We start from the raw sequence: 14,305 nt of genomic DNA on the forward strand, positions 1-14,305 counted from the left end.
TGGGCTCCAAAATCACTGCAGATGGTGACTGCAGCCATGAAATTAGAAGACGCTTGCTCTTTGGAAGAAAAGACAACTTATTAAAAAGCAGAGACATCACTTTGCCAACAAAGGTCCTTTTAGTCAAAGCTATGGTTTATCCAGTCAGTAGTCAAGTATGGATGCGAGAGTTGGACCATAAAAAAGGCTGAGTGCCAAACAATGGATGTTTTTGAACTGTGGTGTTGGAGAAGACTCTTGAGAGTCCCTTGGGTAGCAAGGAGATCAAACCAGCCAATTCTAAAGAAAATCAGTCCTAAATATTCTTTGGAAGGACTGATGTTGAAGCCAAAGCTCCAATACTTTGGCCACTTGACATGAAGAGCCAACTCGGAAAAGACCCTGATGCTGAGAAAGATTGAAGGCAGGAGAAGGGGCTGACAGAGGATGAGATGGTTGGATGGCATCATCAACTCAATGGACATGAGTTTGAGCAAACTCTAGGAAATATTGAAGGACAGGGAAGCCTGGGGTGTGGCAGTCCATGGGGTCAAAGAGTCGGACACAACTGAGCAACTGAACAATAACAAATTTCCTTTATAAACATGTGTACCCTCTTCAAGCACCCTGATAATAGGGCTGGTGCTCCAGACACTTGCGCCACAGCAGAGCGGAAACCAGCCAAGACTCCAGAAGGGAATGTAGTTGGTTGATAACAAGGAAATCTTCTAGAAGCTGGGCTGAGCACTTGAGTTTAGCATTGAGACCAGATAGGGACTCCATGACATTGCTAGCAATGTTATTGTTTATTGAATGTCCCCAAGTTAAAGTGACTTAGTTTTGATGTGACTTAGCAGTTCTTGGCAGAGAAGGCAATGGCAACCCACTCCAGTACTCTTGCCTGGAAAATCCCAGGGACGGAGGAGCCTGGTAGGCTGCAGTCCATGGGGTCGCGAAGAGTCGGACACGATTGAAGCGACTTAGCAGCAGCAGCAGCAGTTCTTGGTTTAATCCCTAAGTCGGTCTGACTCTTGGCAACGCCACGGACTGTATACTGGAGTGGGTTGCCATTTCCTTCTCCAGGGGATCTTCCCGATCCAGGAGTCGAACCGGGGCTGTTGCATTGCAGACAGATTCTTTACTGCCTGAGCCACCAGGGAAGCCGTGACAGAACGGCTGACTTGGCTGGGAGTCCTTCCTTTTGCTGGAAGTGGATTTATCTGATTTTCCTGGCTGTGTGCGTTTTGCCTGAGGGTGCTACTGCGGAATCCTTTGGTGAGCACATCCAGTTGAGAAACTGCGTTGACTTTTCCCAGCCCTGAAGGAAGGCTGAGGCTGTTACACAACTCAGACTCTGCCCAGCACTGAGACTTGGCTTGAGAGAACACTGGCCGTCTCGGATGCAGCGACATGCGACCTCAGATAGTAAAGAAAGATGTCCTCCAACACTGAGCACAGACGGGCCCGGAGTGTTTGGGAGTGGGGTACACCTCCTCAATTTCTGGTGTGGTGGGAGCCGTGGAAAGATAATAAGGAGGGTGGAGCAGATCATTTTGTACATTCTGCTGTCAAAAAACACACACTGAGTCTGAGAATTAAATGTTACCTGGGGCAGAATGAGGACTGCGGCCCACGAGACAGCACCTCAGATAGCTCTGAGAAGCTGCTCCCAAGAGGTGGGGGGAGGTCGGTGTATACATGATTTGGGCTGAAGGCGGAATACACGCAGTCAAGCACATATTTTTCCAGAAGGCTTCTGCTAGTCTGGTGAAGCGTTCTGCTAGTCATGAGGAACGGTTGTCACCATGAAGAATTTTTGTGCTTTTCTAGACATGGGGAGATACAAGAATTGGGCTCAGAAAATCAGCTCCTGAAAATACCTAATTATTTGAAGACCCGTCCTGCCAGTTTCTCCCCCCCAAGCACAGAGTGCCTCCCTTCTCCCCGCCACCCCGAACGCCTTTCAGGGGGTGTTGGAAATCAGCTGCAGCAGCGTAGGATTTAATCCTTATAGAGGTCGATGGCAAGCGCCAGTCTGTGGCCGACACTGTGAAGGTGTCGGCCTCTCCTGGTGAGCTTGCCAAGGCCCCCATTCCCATCTGAGGATTCAGAGAGCTCTGAGGTGATCCGCTGGGCCCTGCGGGGTTAGCCGATTGTGTTCACTGTCCCCTTTTATTCATCAGCGCTGGTTGGCAGCGTCCTGAGTTCAGAGAGTCCTCACACTGTGCAGTAGTGACTGCTGGGAAAAAAGTTGTCTCTCAATGGAAACTTTTTTTTTTTAAGGTGTAAGCGGAGCTTTGTTGGTCAAAAGTGTCTATGGTGACCACTTTTGCAAGACCGAGAATATTACTGAATCCTACTGCCTTGCTTGTCTTCTGTAGAATTAGATATTTTATCTTCTGGGTTTGTGAAAAACAAGGCACATCTGGGCAGGGAAGACCGCCCTGCCCAGAAATACTGCGAGAAATACCCTGGAAAATGTGAGCGGTGGGCCAGCACACTTGGAGGGGAGCTTGTTAAAACCCCCACGAGAGGGGGCATGTCGATGGCTGGTGCCTGGGTCTTCTTTCAGGGGCCCTTGGCGTGAGGGCAGGAGGCCGGGCATTTCCTGTCTGCCATGTCTCTGGTGGGGGTGGGGATGGGGACTGAAGATTAGCTCTGACTTATCCCTCCCCTGGGGAAGGACTGCGTGCTCCAGTCCATGGGGTCACAGAGAGTCGGACACGACTGAGTGACCGGACAACAGCAACAGAGAAGTCACTGCGGAAAAAAGAGAAGTCTTCTTATTTACAGCTTGTACCAAAGACCTGCTGACTGCCAGTCCTGAATTGTCAGCTTGTGAAGACTCGGTAACATCTCTCTTCATGTTTCAAAGTGAAAGTGAAAGTCACTCAGTCGTGTCTAACTCTTTGCGACCCCATGGACTGACTATACAGTCCATGGAATTCTCCAGGCCAGAATACTGGAGTGGGTAGCCTTTCCCTTCTCCAGGGGATCTTTCCAACCCAGGGATCGAACCAAGGTCTCCTGCATTGCAGGCAGATTCTTTACCAGCTGAGCCACAAGGGAAGCCCTTTTCATTTTTATTCTGCATTTTTTAGTTGCACAAGCAAATCATACAATAAAAATAAAGACATCCTTTAAAAGAAACTCACTGCTAGTCCTACTAATATGGCATCTAATATATCTTCTTTTCCCCTAAAGTCTCTGTACACGTGCAGACATAATTTTTGTTTAGTAATAAGGCAGAAGCACAGCTGTTTTGACTTTTCATTTATTTATATCTTACATTTTCCTTCCTATTATATATATATAGTGTTTTCATAGCAACTGTTTTCATAATGGCTGCACACTCCTCCAATGACTTGGTACACTATAATTTTCTTAATCAGTCTTTACTTTGTTTTCTGTTCTTAATGGTATCCTTTCCCCTTTGTTTCCGTAGGAAGTTCTCCAGCAGCTGATCGTCATGAATTTGCCTAATGTCTTGATGATTGGCAAAGACCCGCTGTCTGGTGAGTGGAGGCTGCCCTTGCCCCCCGTGGAGCCTGGGCTGTGCCCTGGGGCAGCTGTTGGAGGCAGGGCTCTGGCTGCCAGCCTGGAGCCAGCACAGTGAAAACTTGTGCTCGTTTGGGTGTGATTATAAAGGGTGGGCTTATAACCCCAAGGCTTTACGCCAAGAGCACATTTCTTCCTTAAGACTATATCCTCACGACCCCTCTGATGGAGTCCCAAGTCAGGTGAGGCCACTGCTTCCTTGCTATTCGGGGCTTAAATAATATGGTGCCCCAACTGCCCAGGGGTCTCTCCTCGTCCCATCTTGGGGTGTGGTCCCTATTAGCAAGAAAGAATCTTTGAAAGGGAAAGTGTTAGTCGCTCAGTCATGTCTGACTCTTTTCGACCCCATGGAATGTAGCCCACCAGGCTCCTCTGTCCGTGGGGATTCTCCAGGCAAGAATACGGGAGTGGGTTGCCATGCCCATCTTCAGAGGATCTTCCCGACCCAGGGATGGAACCCAGTTCTCCTGCCTTGAAGGCAGATCCTTTACCCTCTGAGCCACCTGGGAAAGAATCTTTGGAGGGAACTAATGTCCCTTCCGCTGGCATCCTGTGCTGTTTTATTTCCCTGTGTACATTTCACTAGGACCACCTGTTCTCACATCTCCCGCTAGTCTCTGGGGCCTGGGTGGGTAAGGTCCTAAGTCCTGGTCTTGGACACTTGGTATGACTTTAAAAGACTGAAATGTCCTCCCGGACACCTTACAGAAAGCCAGAGCTTAGTTTCAGCCTGACAGTTAACACACTCTGTAAGTTAAATGGGGCGCTGACTTTCTTCCCCTCCACGGTCTTGTGCATTGACCTGCACCTGTGGCTCATGGATGGAAACCTGTGGGCCCCAGGGACAGATGTGCCTGCTGGCTGGGACTCCCCTGGTTCTCGTGGAGACCTTGTGAAGCTCCTGGACCGGGTGTGGGGTCAGGCCATGCGGGAAGGATCCCACCATGAGACGCTTTCGCAGGAGGAACTGAAGCTTGCCTCTATGGGTACCTCCTTGCCTGATCATCCTTCTTGCTCCTGTCCTCGTGAGCGCAGGCCGTCTGGCGCGCAGAGGAGAGGTGCACCTTGTAACCCACCGAGGATGTTCCTCGTAGAGGAGCCCTGGCCCTGAGACCGGCAGCAGCAGCAGCTTCTGGGGGCACTGGGTCAAGGGAAGCTGAGCATGAAATCACTTTGCTTATGGGGAGGGGTCCTTCATGGACCCCCACTCCCCTGTTCTCTGCGAGAGCCAAAGGAAAGGGTTTCTTTGATCTCCTGTTCGTCTCCAGTGCCACGGGCCCATGAGCATCACATTGGTTCTTCAGGATACACCCAGACCCACCTGGCAGCAACGCCCTTCTCTACTTGACGTGTTAGTTACAGGGAATCCTTGCTCTGCGCTCTCCCCGGCTCTGCTCTCCCCATTTGTTTTCTGGATTTATTTCATGGTTCCCCCAGGTAGAAGGAAATGGCAGTCCACTCCAGTATTCTTTCCTGGAGAACCCCATGGACAGAGGAGCCCGGCAGGTTACAGTCCATGGGGTCACACGAGTCGGACACGGCTTATGACTAAACCACCAGGTAGAGGAGGCCAGATGCAGCCCCGGGCACCGGGGACAGTAACATGAGGAAAATGAGGGCCTGCCTTGCTTAGCAGAACTGTGCTGCTTGTCCTGCCTTATTTGGGGGACTGGTGTTAAGAGAGAGGTGCCCAGAGAGGTTGGTGGTTCGGGCGTAGTCCTGCTGTTCCACCTGCTCTAGAGACAGTGTTGTCAGTTGAGGAGAGGAGAGCGGAGGAGCAGGAAAGAAGGCTTCTACTTGAGCCCTCGGTGACCCACCGTGTGCTAGGCACCGGACGTGTATTTAAAAGTGGAAGTGAAAATGTGCTCCTGGGGTGTGGCCGTGCTGTTGCATTTATAGATGAGAGAACGGCAGGTCACAGGGTTGAAGTGACAAGCCCTCAGCCACTTAACCCATGAGCAGAGGGGAGTTTGAGTGGGAGTTTGTTCCACCTAAACCCTGGGCCTGAGCTCTGGTCCATATCACACATGAACAAGTGTCAGGCAATTGCCAGTGCCTAACCATTTTGACCTACAAAAATGACAGTGACGTATGAGTTAATCTGGTGGCTCAGATGGTGAAAAATCTGCCTGCAATGCAGGAGACCCGGGTTTGATCCCTGGGTCGGGAAGATCCCCTGGAGAAGGAAATGGCAACCCACTTGCCTGGAGAATCCCCATGGACAGAGGAGCCTGGTGGGCTACAGTCCATGAGGTTGCAAAGAGTTGGACACGATTGAGTGACTAACATTTATGAGTCAGTCTAGTGCTAAACACGTCTTCCTCCCCCACTGTGTCACCCCATCACCCCATCATACTGCGTAGTTTGCCACCTTCCTGTGTTGGCCCCTCCCTTCCCACTGCTGTCTGAAATCCTGCCCTCAGGGGGGCCCCTTCGCCACAAGGCACCTCTGCTCACCAGAACTGTGGCTCCAGCCTTGCCTTCAGAGCCTCTCTGTTCCAGCCTCTCTGAACCACACAGGGAGAGAGACTGTCCATATGCAGGGGCCCCAGGTCCCACCTTGGGTCTGGCAATGAACAGAAACACCTGCAAAGATGTGGACACTGATTTTTAAATATCTTTATTAAAGTATAATTTGCATACCATGAAATTAGCTTTTTTTTTTTTTTTTTTTTTTGCCACACCACACAGCATGTGGGATCTCCCCCCACTGGGGATCGAACCTGTGCCCCCTGCATTGGGAGCGTGAAATCTTAGTTACTAGACTGTCAGGGAAGTCCGAAATTCACCTATTTTAAGTATACAGTTTAGTGATTTTTTTTCCCCCATAAATGTACAGAGTGGTGCACTCTTACTCACAATCCAGTTTGAGAACACTCTCGGGAAGCTGATTTTAAACTCAGTTTAAAATTTAAACGGATTTTAAACTCAGTCGTGTCCGACTCTTTGCGACCCCATGGACTGTAGCCCACCAGGCTCCTCTGTCCATGGGGATTCTGCAGGCAAGAATACTGGAGTGGGTTGCCATGCTCTCCTCCTGGGGATGTTCCTGACCCAGGAACCGAACCCAGGTCTCCTATGTTGTAAGTGGATTCTTTACCATCTGAACCACCAGGGAAGCCCTTTAAACTGACAGGTGAACGGAATGTCTCCAAGTCCCTAGGGCCGTTATGGAATCAATGTGTATCAGTTGAAGAGGTTCCGGCCCCAGTTCAATGGAGAAGTTGTTAAGATGAGATGGGGGCCTCTGGGAAGGTTAAGGACGAGAATCCCCCCACCCCGTGCAGCAGTCTCAGAGGGCCCCCAGGAGGCAGGGCTGACTGACGGCGGCTTCTGCGGGCTTTGCTGAGAGCGGATGGGCTGCCTCCCCTGGAGCAAGGCTGGAGGGATGAGAGCTGGGAGCATGCATGGGTAGGTTTTGACAGGAGTCTCAGGGGGACTCTGAGAGCAAGGAGGTTGGCAGCGGAGAGGCACCAGCAAGAAGATGCAAACATGAGTGCCTGAGACACATTTGCAGAATGGTGTTTTCTGTTTTAAATTTTAAAAATAGGTGGGTGAAGCATTTGGGGTTTCATTTAAAATAAAGAACAAAGTTGGTTTCTTTCTTGTGTGGTTGCCTAGAAGAGGGTGGATGGGGAGGCTTTTTTTTTTTTTTTAACAAATTCTGTCACCCAGCTCAGGAGCACACCTGTATTCTTTTGAGCTGATGCTGACACTGTACCGTCATTTATAACATTTCAGTTTGGGGTTATTTTTTGGTTCTGTTAAATGCACCTCAGTGGAGAGACACACACAGTCTCACACACACACACACACACACACACAGTGACACTGAATGATTGGGGTTATTTTTTGTTTTTGGTAAATGCACCTCAATGGAGAGACAGACAGATACACACACACACAGTGACAGTGAATGATTGGGGTTATTTTTTGTTTTTGGTAAATGTACCACACACACACACACACACAGTGACAGTGAATGATTGGGGTTATTTTTTGTTTTTGGTAAATGTACACACACACACACACACTGACAGTGAATGATTGGGGTTATTTTTTGTTTTTGGTAAATGTACCTCCATGGAGAGACAGACAGATACACAGAAGACACTGAATGATCCCAGAACACCAATCACTTGTCCCCCTTCCTCTGACCTAAAAAAGGGAGATGTCCCAACTCATACCATGAGATGTTTCTGTAAGTCTGTCATCCTGCACCCACCAGACAAGATGTTCTCTTTTTTCCTACCTCGGGTGGGATTCAAGGGCAGTTCAGTGAATATGAGAAAGCACTCATATATTTTAAAATCTGTCCTCAGTGGTTGCCCTCCCGGCCTCCAGTCCCACTTCTCTGCTTTCCTGTTTGTACCTCAAATCATCTCTGGATTTCCTCTCTGACTGTGCCTGCTTTTGCTACCATCTCCTTGGATACCTGTCCCTGGGGAAGCTTCTTGTCTGGCGCCTCATTCCTGTAGACCCCACTTCTTGCGGCCTGGCCTGGGATCCCACAGCACCCTGCTGTAGCCCTCTCACGTTCATACACGGGTGCGTAGCAGAAGAGCCTTCCCCGGCGGCTGGGCCGAGTGCAGACGGCCGGGACTGGTGTTGCAGGATGTCCTTTGTCTTGTTTCCAGGTGGCCACGTCTGACCCTTCTGTCCGACCCCACTCCCATCCCTCAGGCAGGTGCCCTGGCTCTGCTTGCAACAGAGCCGTGCTCTTCTCTTCTCCTGCCCCACTGCCCGCCCTGGTTCTAGCGGCCACCATCCTTCTCCTGGCTAGCACCTGGGTGGCCTTCTAACTCTGTTCCCTTGGCCTGGAATGCTTTTCCCAGATATTCACAGGAATCACTTCAGTTCAGTCGCTCAGCCGTTTCCCACTCTTTGCAACCCCATGGACTGCAGCACACCAGGCTTCCCCGCCCCTCATCAACTCCTGGAGCTTACTCAAACTCACATATATTGAGTTGGTGATGCCATCCAATCATCTCATCCTCTGTCGTCACCTTCCCCTCCCGCCTTCAGTCTTTCTCAGCAGCAGGGTCTTTTCCAATGAGTCAGTTTTGCATCAGATGGCCAAAGTATTGGAGTTTTCAGCTTCAGCATCATTTTTTCCAATGAATATTCAGGACTGATGTCCTTTAAGGATGGACTGGTTGGATCTCCTTGCAGTCCAAGAGACTCTGAAGAGTCTCCTCCAACACCACGGTTCAAAAGCATCAATTCTTTGGCGCTCAGCTTTCCTTATGGTCCATCCCTCACATCCATATGTGATACTGGACGAAGGAATAGATCCTTCAAGTCGTGGCTCGAGCATCACCTCGGTGCACCCCATCCTCATGACCTCCCTGTGTGTAGCTGTATCCTCCTCCTCCCTTGGGACTTCCAGTCCTCCCCTCCTGCTTTGCCTTCTTTTCTTTCATAACATTTATCACCCTCCACAATGCTCTCTCATTTACTTATTTTCCCCTGTCAGCTGCATTGCTGGTTTTTTTCCCCCATTGCTTGTTTTTCCCCCTCTAGGATGTAATCTGTCATGAAGGCAGGAATCCTAGGGGATTTGTTGTTGTTGCCAATGTCTTCTGTGGTTTTGGGTTTTTTTTTTTTTTTTTAATAGTTTTTATTGATTGATTGATTGGCTCTGCCATGTCTTAGTTGTGGCACATGGGATCTTCAATCTTCGTTCAGCGTGCAAAAATCTCAGCCACTGGGCCACCAGGGAAGTCCCCACCACTGTCTTCTAAGTATCTAAGAGCAGTACCTGGCACGTAGTAGGTGCTGAATAAATAGAGCTTAAGTGCTGGAAACGGGCTTTATCTAGTCTGTCCTGTCCCCACTTCGTTCTTCCATCAAGCTAGTGCTCCTTACAGATGTTAGTCACGTGCTCCCAGATAAAACTATCAAGTGTCAGCGGTCAGGGTCAAGTGAGCGTCGACCTCTGCTTCACACCACGTGTGCGGCTGCCCTAGGCTGGTGACGCTGCCCTGGAAGCTGCTCGCACCCTTGCCTGGCTGGCTATGCTTCCATGAAGCATATTAACCTGGTTTATTGAAGAGTGTATTCTACATGAGAACCAAGGGATCCCAGTGTCTGCAGCATCTGTAAAGTGCTTGCCAGAGCGCCAAGCCCTGATTTCTCTGCAGCCAGGCTCGTCACCGTGCCACGCACATGAAAAAGACTAGATTGGTCTGACAAGAAGCCAGGGTGTTAGCAAATTAATTTCTGCGATGAATCATAGAGCAGTCATGCTGGAAGAGGGCACTGTGTTGTCTTCCAAGGTTTGTATCCAAGCGCAGTAGTGGGTTTCAGACTTGTGAATTGCTGATCGCTCCCAAGCTGTTTAGAATGGAAAGGCGGGAGCCGTGCAGGTACAGAAACCCAGCCCAGAGAGGGGAGGGAACTCATTCAGAGGCACACAGCATGGCGGTCCTGTAGGTAAGAGATGCAGAGATGTGTGTATCACCATAAGTCATGCAGATGGTTATATATGACCTGCCATCGTCATTATTCTGCCTGGTGTTTCTCAAGTTCTAAATGCCAGGCAAAAAAATAAATAAATAAATGCCAGGCAAGATTCGTGGGTCCCTGGAGGCACTGACCCTGTGTTTCCTGTCTGTGAATATGGCTGGGACCTTGGAGGATAGCCTTGGGGATTCTGTTCTTTGCTGTTCAGTGATCTGGTCCTTGTCCTCAGTCTTTTTGCTGTCACCACGGTGACAGAAGGGGCGTCCAGGGACAGAGGAAGCCCCTTGAGGAGTCAGGGAGTCTTTGCCCACCGATGCTGTGAACATCCTTCCTTCACAGCTCGTGTAGGCCTCTGGTCTCCTGCTGCTCCAGCTGAAGGAACCAGAAGGCCGATTTCTGACCCTCCCAGATAGAAGATGAGAACACCCTTGCTTCCTTCCTCCTCTGAGTGGCACCCCTGGGCCAGAGGCTCAGAGGAGCTCAACCCAAGCCTGCCACAAGCTCTCCCTGTAAAACGCCCACTGTGGGTCCAGGGGCCATGGAGATGAACAGGCTGTGTCTGCTCATGGAGCCCCCAGTCTGTGTTGGGGCAAGAGGGGAGGAAGATGGGGTCCATCACTAGCCTGCTCCAGGGCGAGAAGCTGTGTGAGTGTGCTTCCCACAGAATGCAAGGCGGGTAATGAATTCTTCCCTGGGCAGGTCAGGAAGGCTTCCTGGAGGAGGCAGTATGTGGCAGGGCCTCTGCTGAACAGACTAGCAGAGGGCAAGTGTCCAGGTGGGCTGAGCGTGGAGGAGGGGAAATGTGCCGGCAGTCCCAGGAGGAGCAGCGAGCCCAGGGCGCAGGGAGGAAGTGTGCTGTCACGGCTGAAGTTTAGGTTTCAAAGGCCAGCAGGAAACGGAACTCCTGAGACTCCTTGGAATTTAATATTTAACCCTCTCAGTGTTTACTTGCTTGCTTGTCGAGGACGTCCTTGAAGTGCTTCTTGGATCCCATAGAAACCTTCCCTCAAGCTGGAACCTTTGATGACAAGCTGGAACCTCCTAGGGCCGGTGCGCCAGCGGGCTGGCTCCCCTCCAGCCCTGGGACAGGGAGAGGGCTCCAGGTCTGGTTGATTATGAGCAGTCTTCCTGCCTCCGAGATTGTTCTCTGAGAAAGCAGGCGGCGGTCTTCCCTTCCTGGCCACTATCCTGTGCCCTGTGTCCCCCCGCCCACCCCGCCCCCAGCGCCCTACTTGCCAAGCAACATAGGGGAATCAAGGGTCTGCCCTTAGAGGCTAATGAGCAATGCAGTTCTTGTGTTCTTTCTCCGAAACTTGAGCTGTTTTTTTTTAGTTCTCCTGAATTCTTACCCCAGGTGTGTATTTTTATGTTTGCATTTGCAAAAACCTTAGGTCCTTTAGGATTTCCCAGGTGGCGCTAGTGGTAAAGAACCCACCTACCAATGCAGGAGATGTGAGACAGGTTCGATCCCTGGGTCGGGAAGATCCCCTGGAGGAGAGCATGGCTACCCACTTCAGTGTACTTGCCTGGAGAATCCCATGGACAGAGGAGCCTGGGGGGCTACAGTCCATGGGGTCACAGAGAGTCGGACACAACTGAGTGACGTGACGCACGCACATAGGTCCTTCAGATGAGGAGGGAAGAAGTTAGTAAATAAAAGTTCATCTCGCGGGCCTAGATCCTGTTCGTGTTTCCCCTTCATTCTTAAAGGAACAGGTTCAGAAAAGTGCCCACGCGCCAGTTCACGTGGCGTGGCTCGCAGCCTGCTCCTTCAGCTCTGTGCTGCCCCGCTGGACTCAGAAATGAGTCTCTGGTCCATCCAGAGCGAGGGGGCTGCTGGGCGCCGGAGCCGAGAGCCAGCACTTGGCTCTTCCAGGAACGTGAAGCGCTTGAGTAACACTACCAAGCCCAGCGAGCGTTCAGGCACGGCCGGATGCCGGCCTTTGGAGCAGCCGCGGGGCCTGCCTGGAAACCGGACTTTGTTTGGTCGCCTCCTAGCGATGGGCCGTACACAGAGAGGGACTCCCCGGCTGCGAGAGCGCGCATGGCGTCCGCCGGGTCTGCTCTCTGTGGCCCTGGCCGTCCGAGGAGGAGGGATGAGCTGTTATTTGTCAAAGGTCTCTGTGTCCCCCCATGAAGTTTGGGCTTTGCGTTTTCCGCGTGGCGGGGGGACCCTTTGTCTGGTCGCCTCCTGCCTCTGCCATCGCCTCACCTCCAGCCAGTGCAGACTCGCTGCCTTCTTGGGGTTCATCCTCCCTTTCTGATCCTCAATTGTTTGGTGCTGGGAAATGAATTAGCTCTCAGCTTCTGTGCCCCGGGCAGGCTGGGCTCGGGAGTCATTTCTGGCAGCGCTGGTCTGAGGGGCTTGATGCGGCTGTTTTACATTGTCTCTGACCAGGGAACGGCTGCCGTGAGTCACCCGCGCAGAGGTTCTCGTTACCCACGCGAGGTGGTGGGGGGATCCCTGCGGATGGGGGCAGACTTGGGCTGGGGGTGCAGGAGAGACGGGCGGACAAGGGGGGGCGCACTCTGGAGCACCCCTGCACTATTTCACGTGGATGTGCACCTCGGTGTCTGCAGAGTCCACCTGTGATAAACATTTGTTGAATGCCTAATTAAATGAATGGGGGAGTGCCTGATGGGCGTCCCAAGTGTAACGTTCCAGGTGTAAGAGAGCTTGGTGAGAGTTTTGCAGGAGTCGCCCTCCAGGCTGTGAGGCGGTGTGTAGAGGTCCCCTCTCCTATCCCGTGACCCAGGGCAGGTATTAATGGAGGGTCCCCATGTGCCCATACTGATCCTTATGGAACCCAAGGTAACCTTGGTAAAATAATAACAGGTCTTCTCGGGTGTAAGCAGAGCCCCCAGGAGGGCCCGCAGAGCTGTGCCCGTGTGGGGGAGTCTTGAGATGTCATCATTACCTTGAGGAGAAGCGGGGTCATGTTCAGTGCAGTGCTATTTTCAAAATCAGTGAGGCAGCCCCCATAATCATCCATATGAAATGACTGGTTTTAAACTCAGAAACCAGGGAAAGCACAGTGAACGGTTCATTCCCGCACATAAGTTAGGAGAGAATAGAATGTAAAAATATTAAGAAAAATGTGAAAAAAAAAAAAATGTGTGTGTCTCCATCCCAACGAGAAATCAAATGGAAACTGTGTTCTGTTTGTTCTTCTACCCAGACGTGATGTTCACAGTTACCGGCAGTCCCTCAGTCAGCAGATCCTGGCTGAAATACCTGCCCCGTGGCACTGGGATCAGAAATGTAGACAGGGAGCCCCGCTCTGCTAGGAAATGCACAGAAATAGCAGCAGTTTTGGGGAGGGGGCGGTAGTGAGTTAGGAGCGAGCAGGTGGTGACCAAATCTCAGATCTGTGGCTCAGCCTGTCTGAGCCTCTTCTTGTTTGTAAAACGCAGATAATACCAGCCTTTGGGAATTGCTCTGGGGATTAAGCCAAATGATAGAGTGTTACATGAAAGGACTGGAATGGTCTGTAGGGGTAAGGGCACACGGGGAGGGCAGGATTAACTCCAGTGGGTCAGTCCTTCCAGGTTGTGAGGGTTCAACGCTCAGCCTGGCTCAAGACTCACAGACCCGGGGCCTCGGTGATAGTGGGGTGGCTGTGTTCCTCTGACCCCTGTCTCTGTGGGTAAGTCACTGTGCCTTCCAGTCTGAGCAAGACAGTGTGCAGTTTTCAGCAGGAAGAGCTTGCTCTTGGAAAGGGTTGTTTGCCTTCCTTTATCTAAATCCCTGTGTTCATACCCAGGTGATCACTGACACATAAGATTGGTTTTCCATATCCAGAGGATGTATGAACTTTTGAATGATGGCATCTTAGAGCATCAAAGACTGGCACCAAAAGGACCCTAGAAATTAGGTACCAGGCACAGAAAACGGGTTTCATTTCATGTGCCAATGTTTATTGATTGTCACTGGCTATATGGAGAGTGCTGTGTTCAGAAGGGTTCTGAGGCTTCCTTCCAGGCTCAGTAAAAACAAAAGTGTTGTGATTGACTAGTCATGTTTGCCGCAGACGTGAGATTAGAAAGTCAGGAAATTTTCCAACGTTGTTCTTTTTCAGCCTCCACATTTTAAAGGTTGGTGTACTTTAATTGTCCCACTACATTTCTGTCCCCAGGTCCACCTTTATCCCATGTATTAGTTTCCCTTCTGTTTTGGAAGCTGATGGCTGCACACATCTGTAGCTTTATTTATAGCTTAGGTCAGCCTACGTGCATTCCGTTTCTACTAAGAAAGGCTGGAGGGAGTTTCTCTGTGTCAGGACTCCAGGAAGCAGATAGTAAA

At 50.9% G+C, this 14,305-nt stretch overlaps 1 protein-coding gene across 3 annotated transcripts in view; it reads left to right on the top strand.

The window, feature by feature from the left end:
* Nucleotides 1-14,305, top strand: part of CCDC88C (coiled-coil domain containing 88C) — a 144,406-nt gene that overhangs the window by 59,431 nt on the left and 70,670 nt on the right. For all 3 annotated transcript variants that reach the window (XM_070477949.1, XM_020875940.2, XM_070477950.1), the window contains exon 4: nt 3,425-3,494. In XM_070477949.1, coding sequence (XP_070334050.1) covers nt 3,425-3,494 — 70 coding nt within the window. The remainder of the gene's footprint in view (nt 1-3,424; nt 3,495-14,305) is intronic.

Source organism: Odocoileus virginianus, chromosome 16 (assembly GCF_023699985.2).
Source record: "Odocoileus virginianus isolate 20LAN1187 ecotype Illinois chromosome 16, Ovbor_1.2, whole genome shotgun sequence".
In the NCBI taxonomy this organism is placed as follows: Eukaryota; Metazoa; Chordata; class Mammalia; order Artiodactyla; family Cervidae; genus Odocoileus; species Odocoileus virginianus.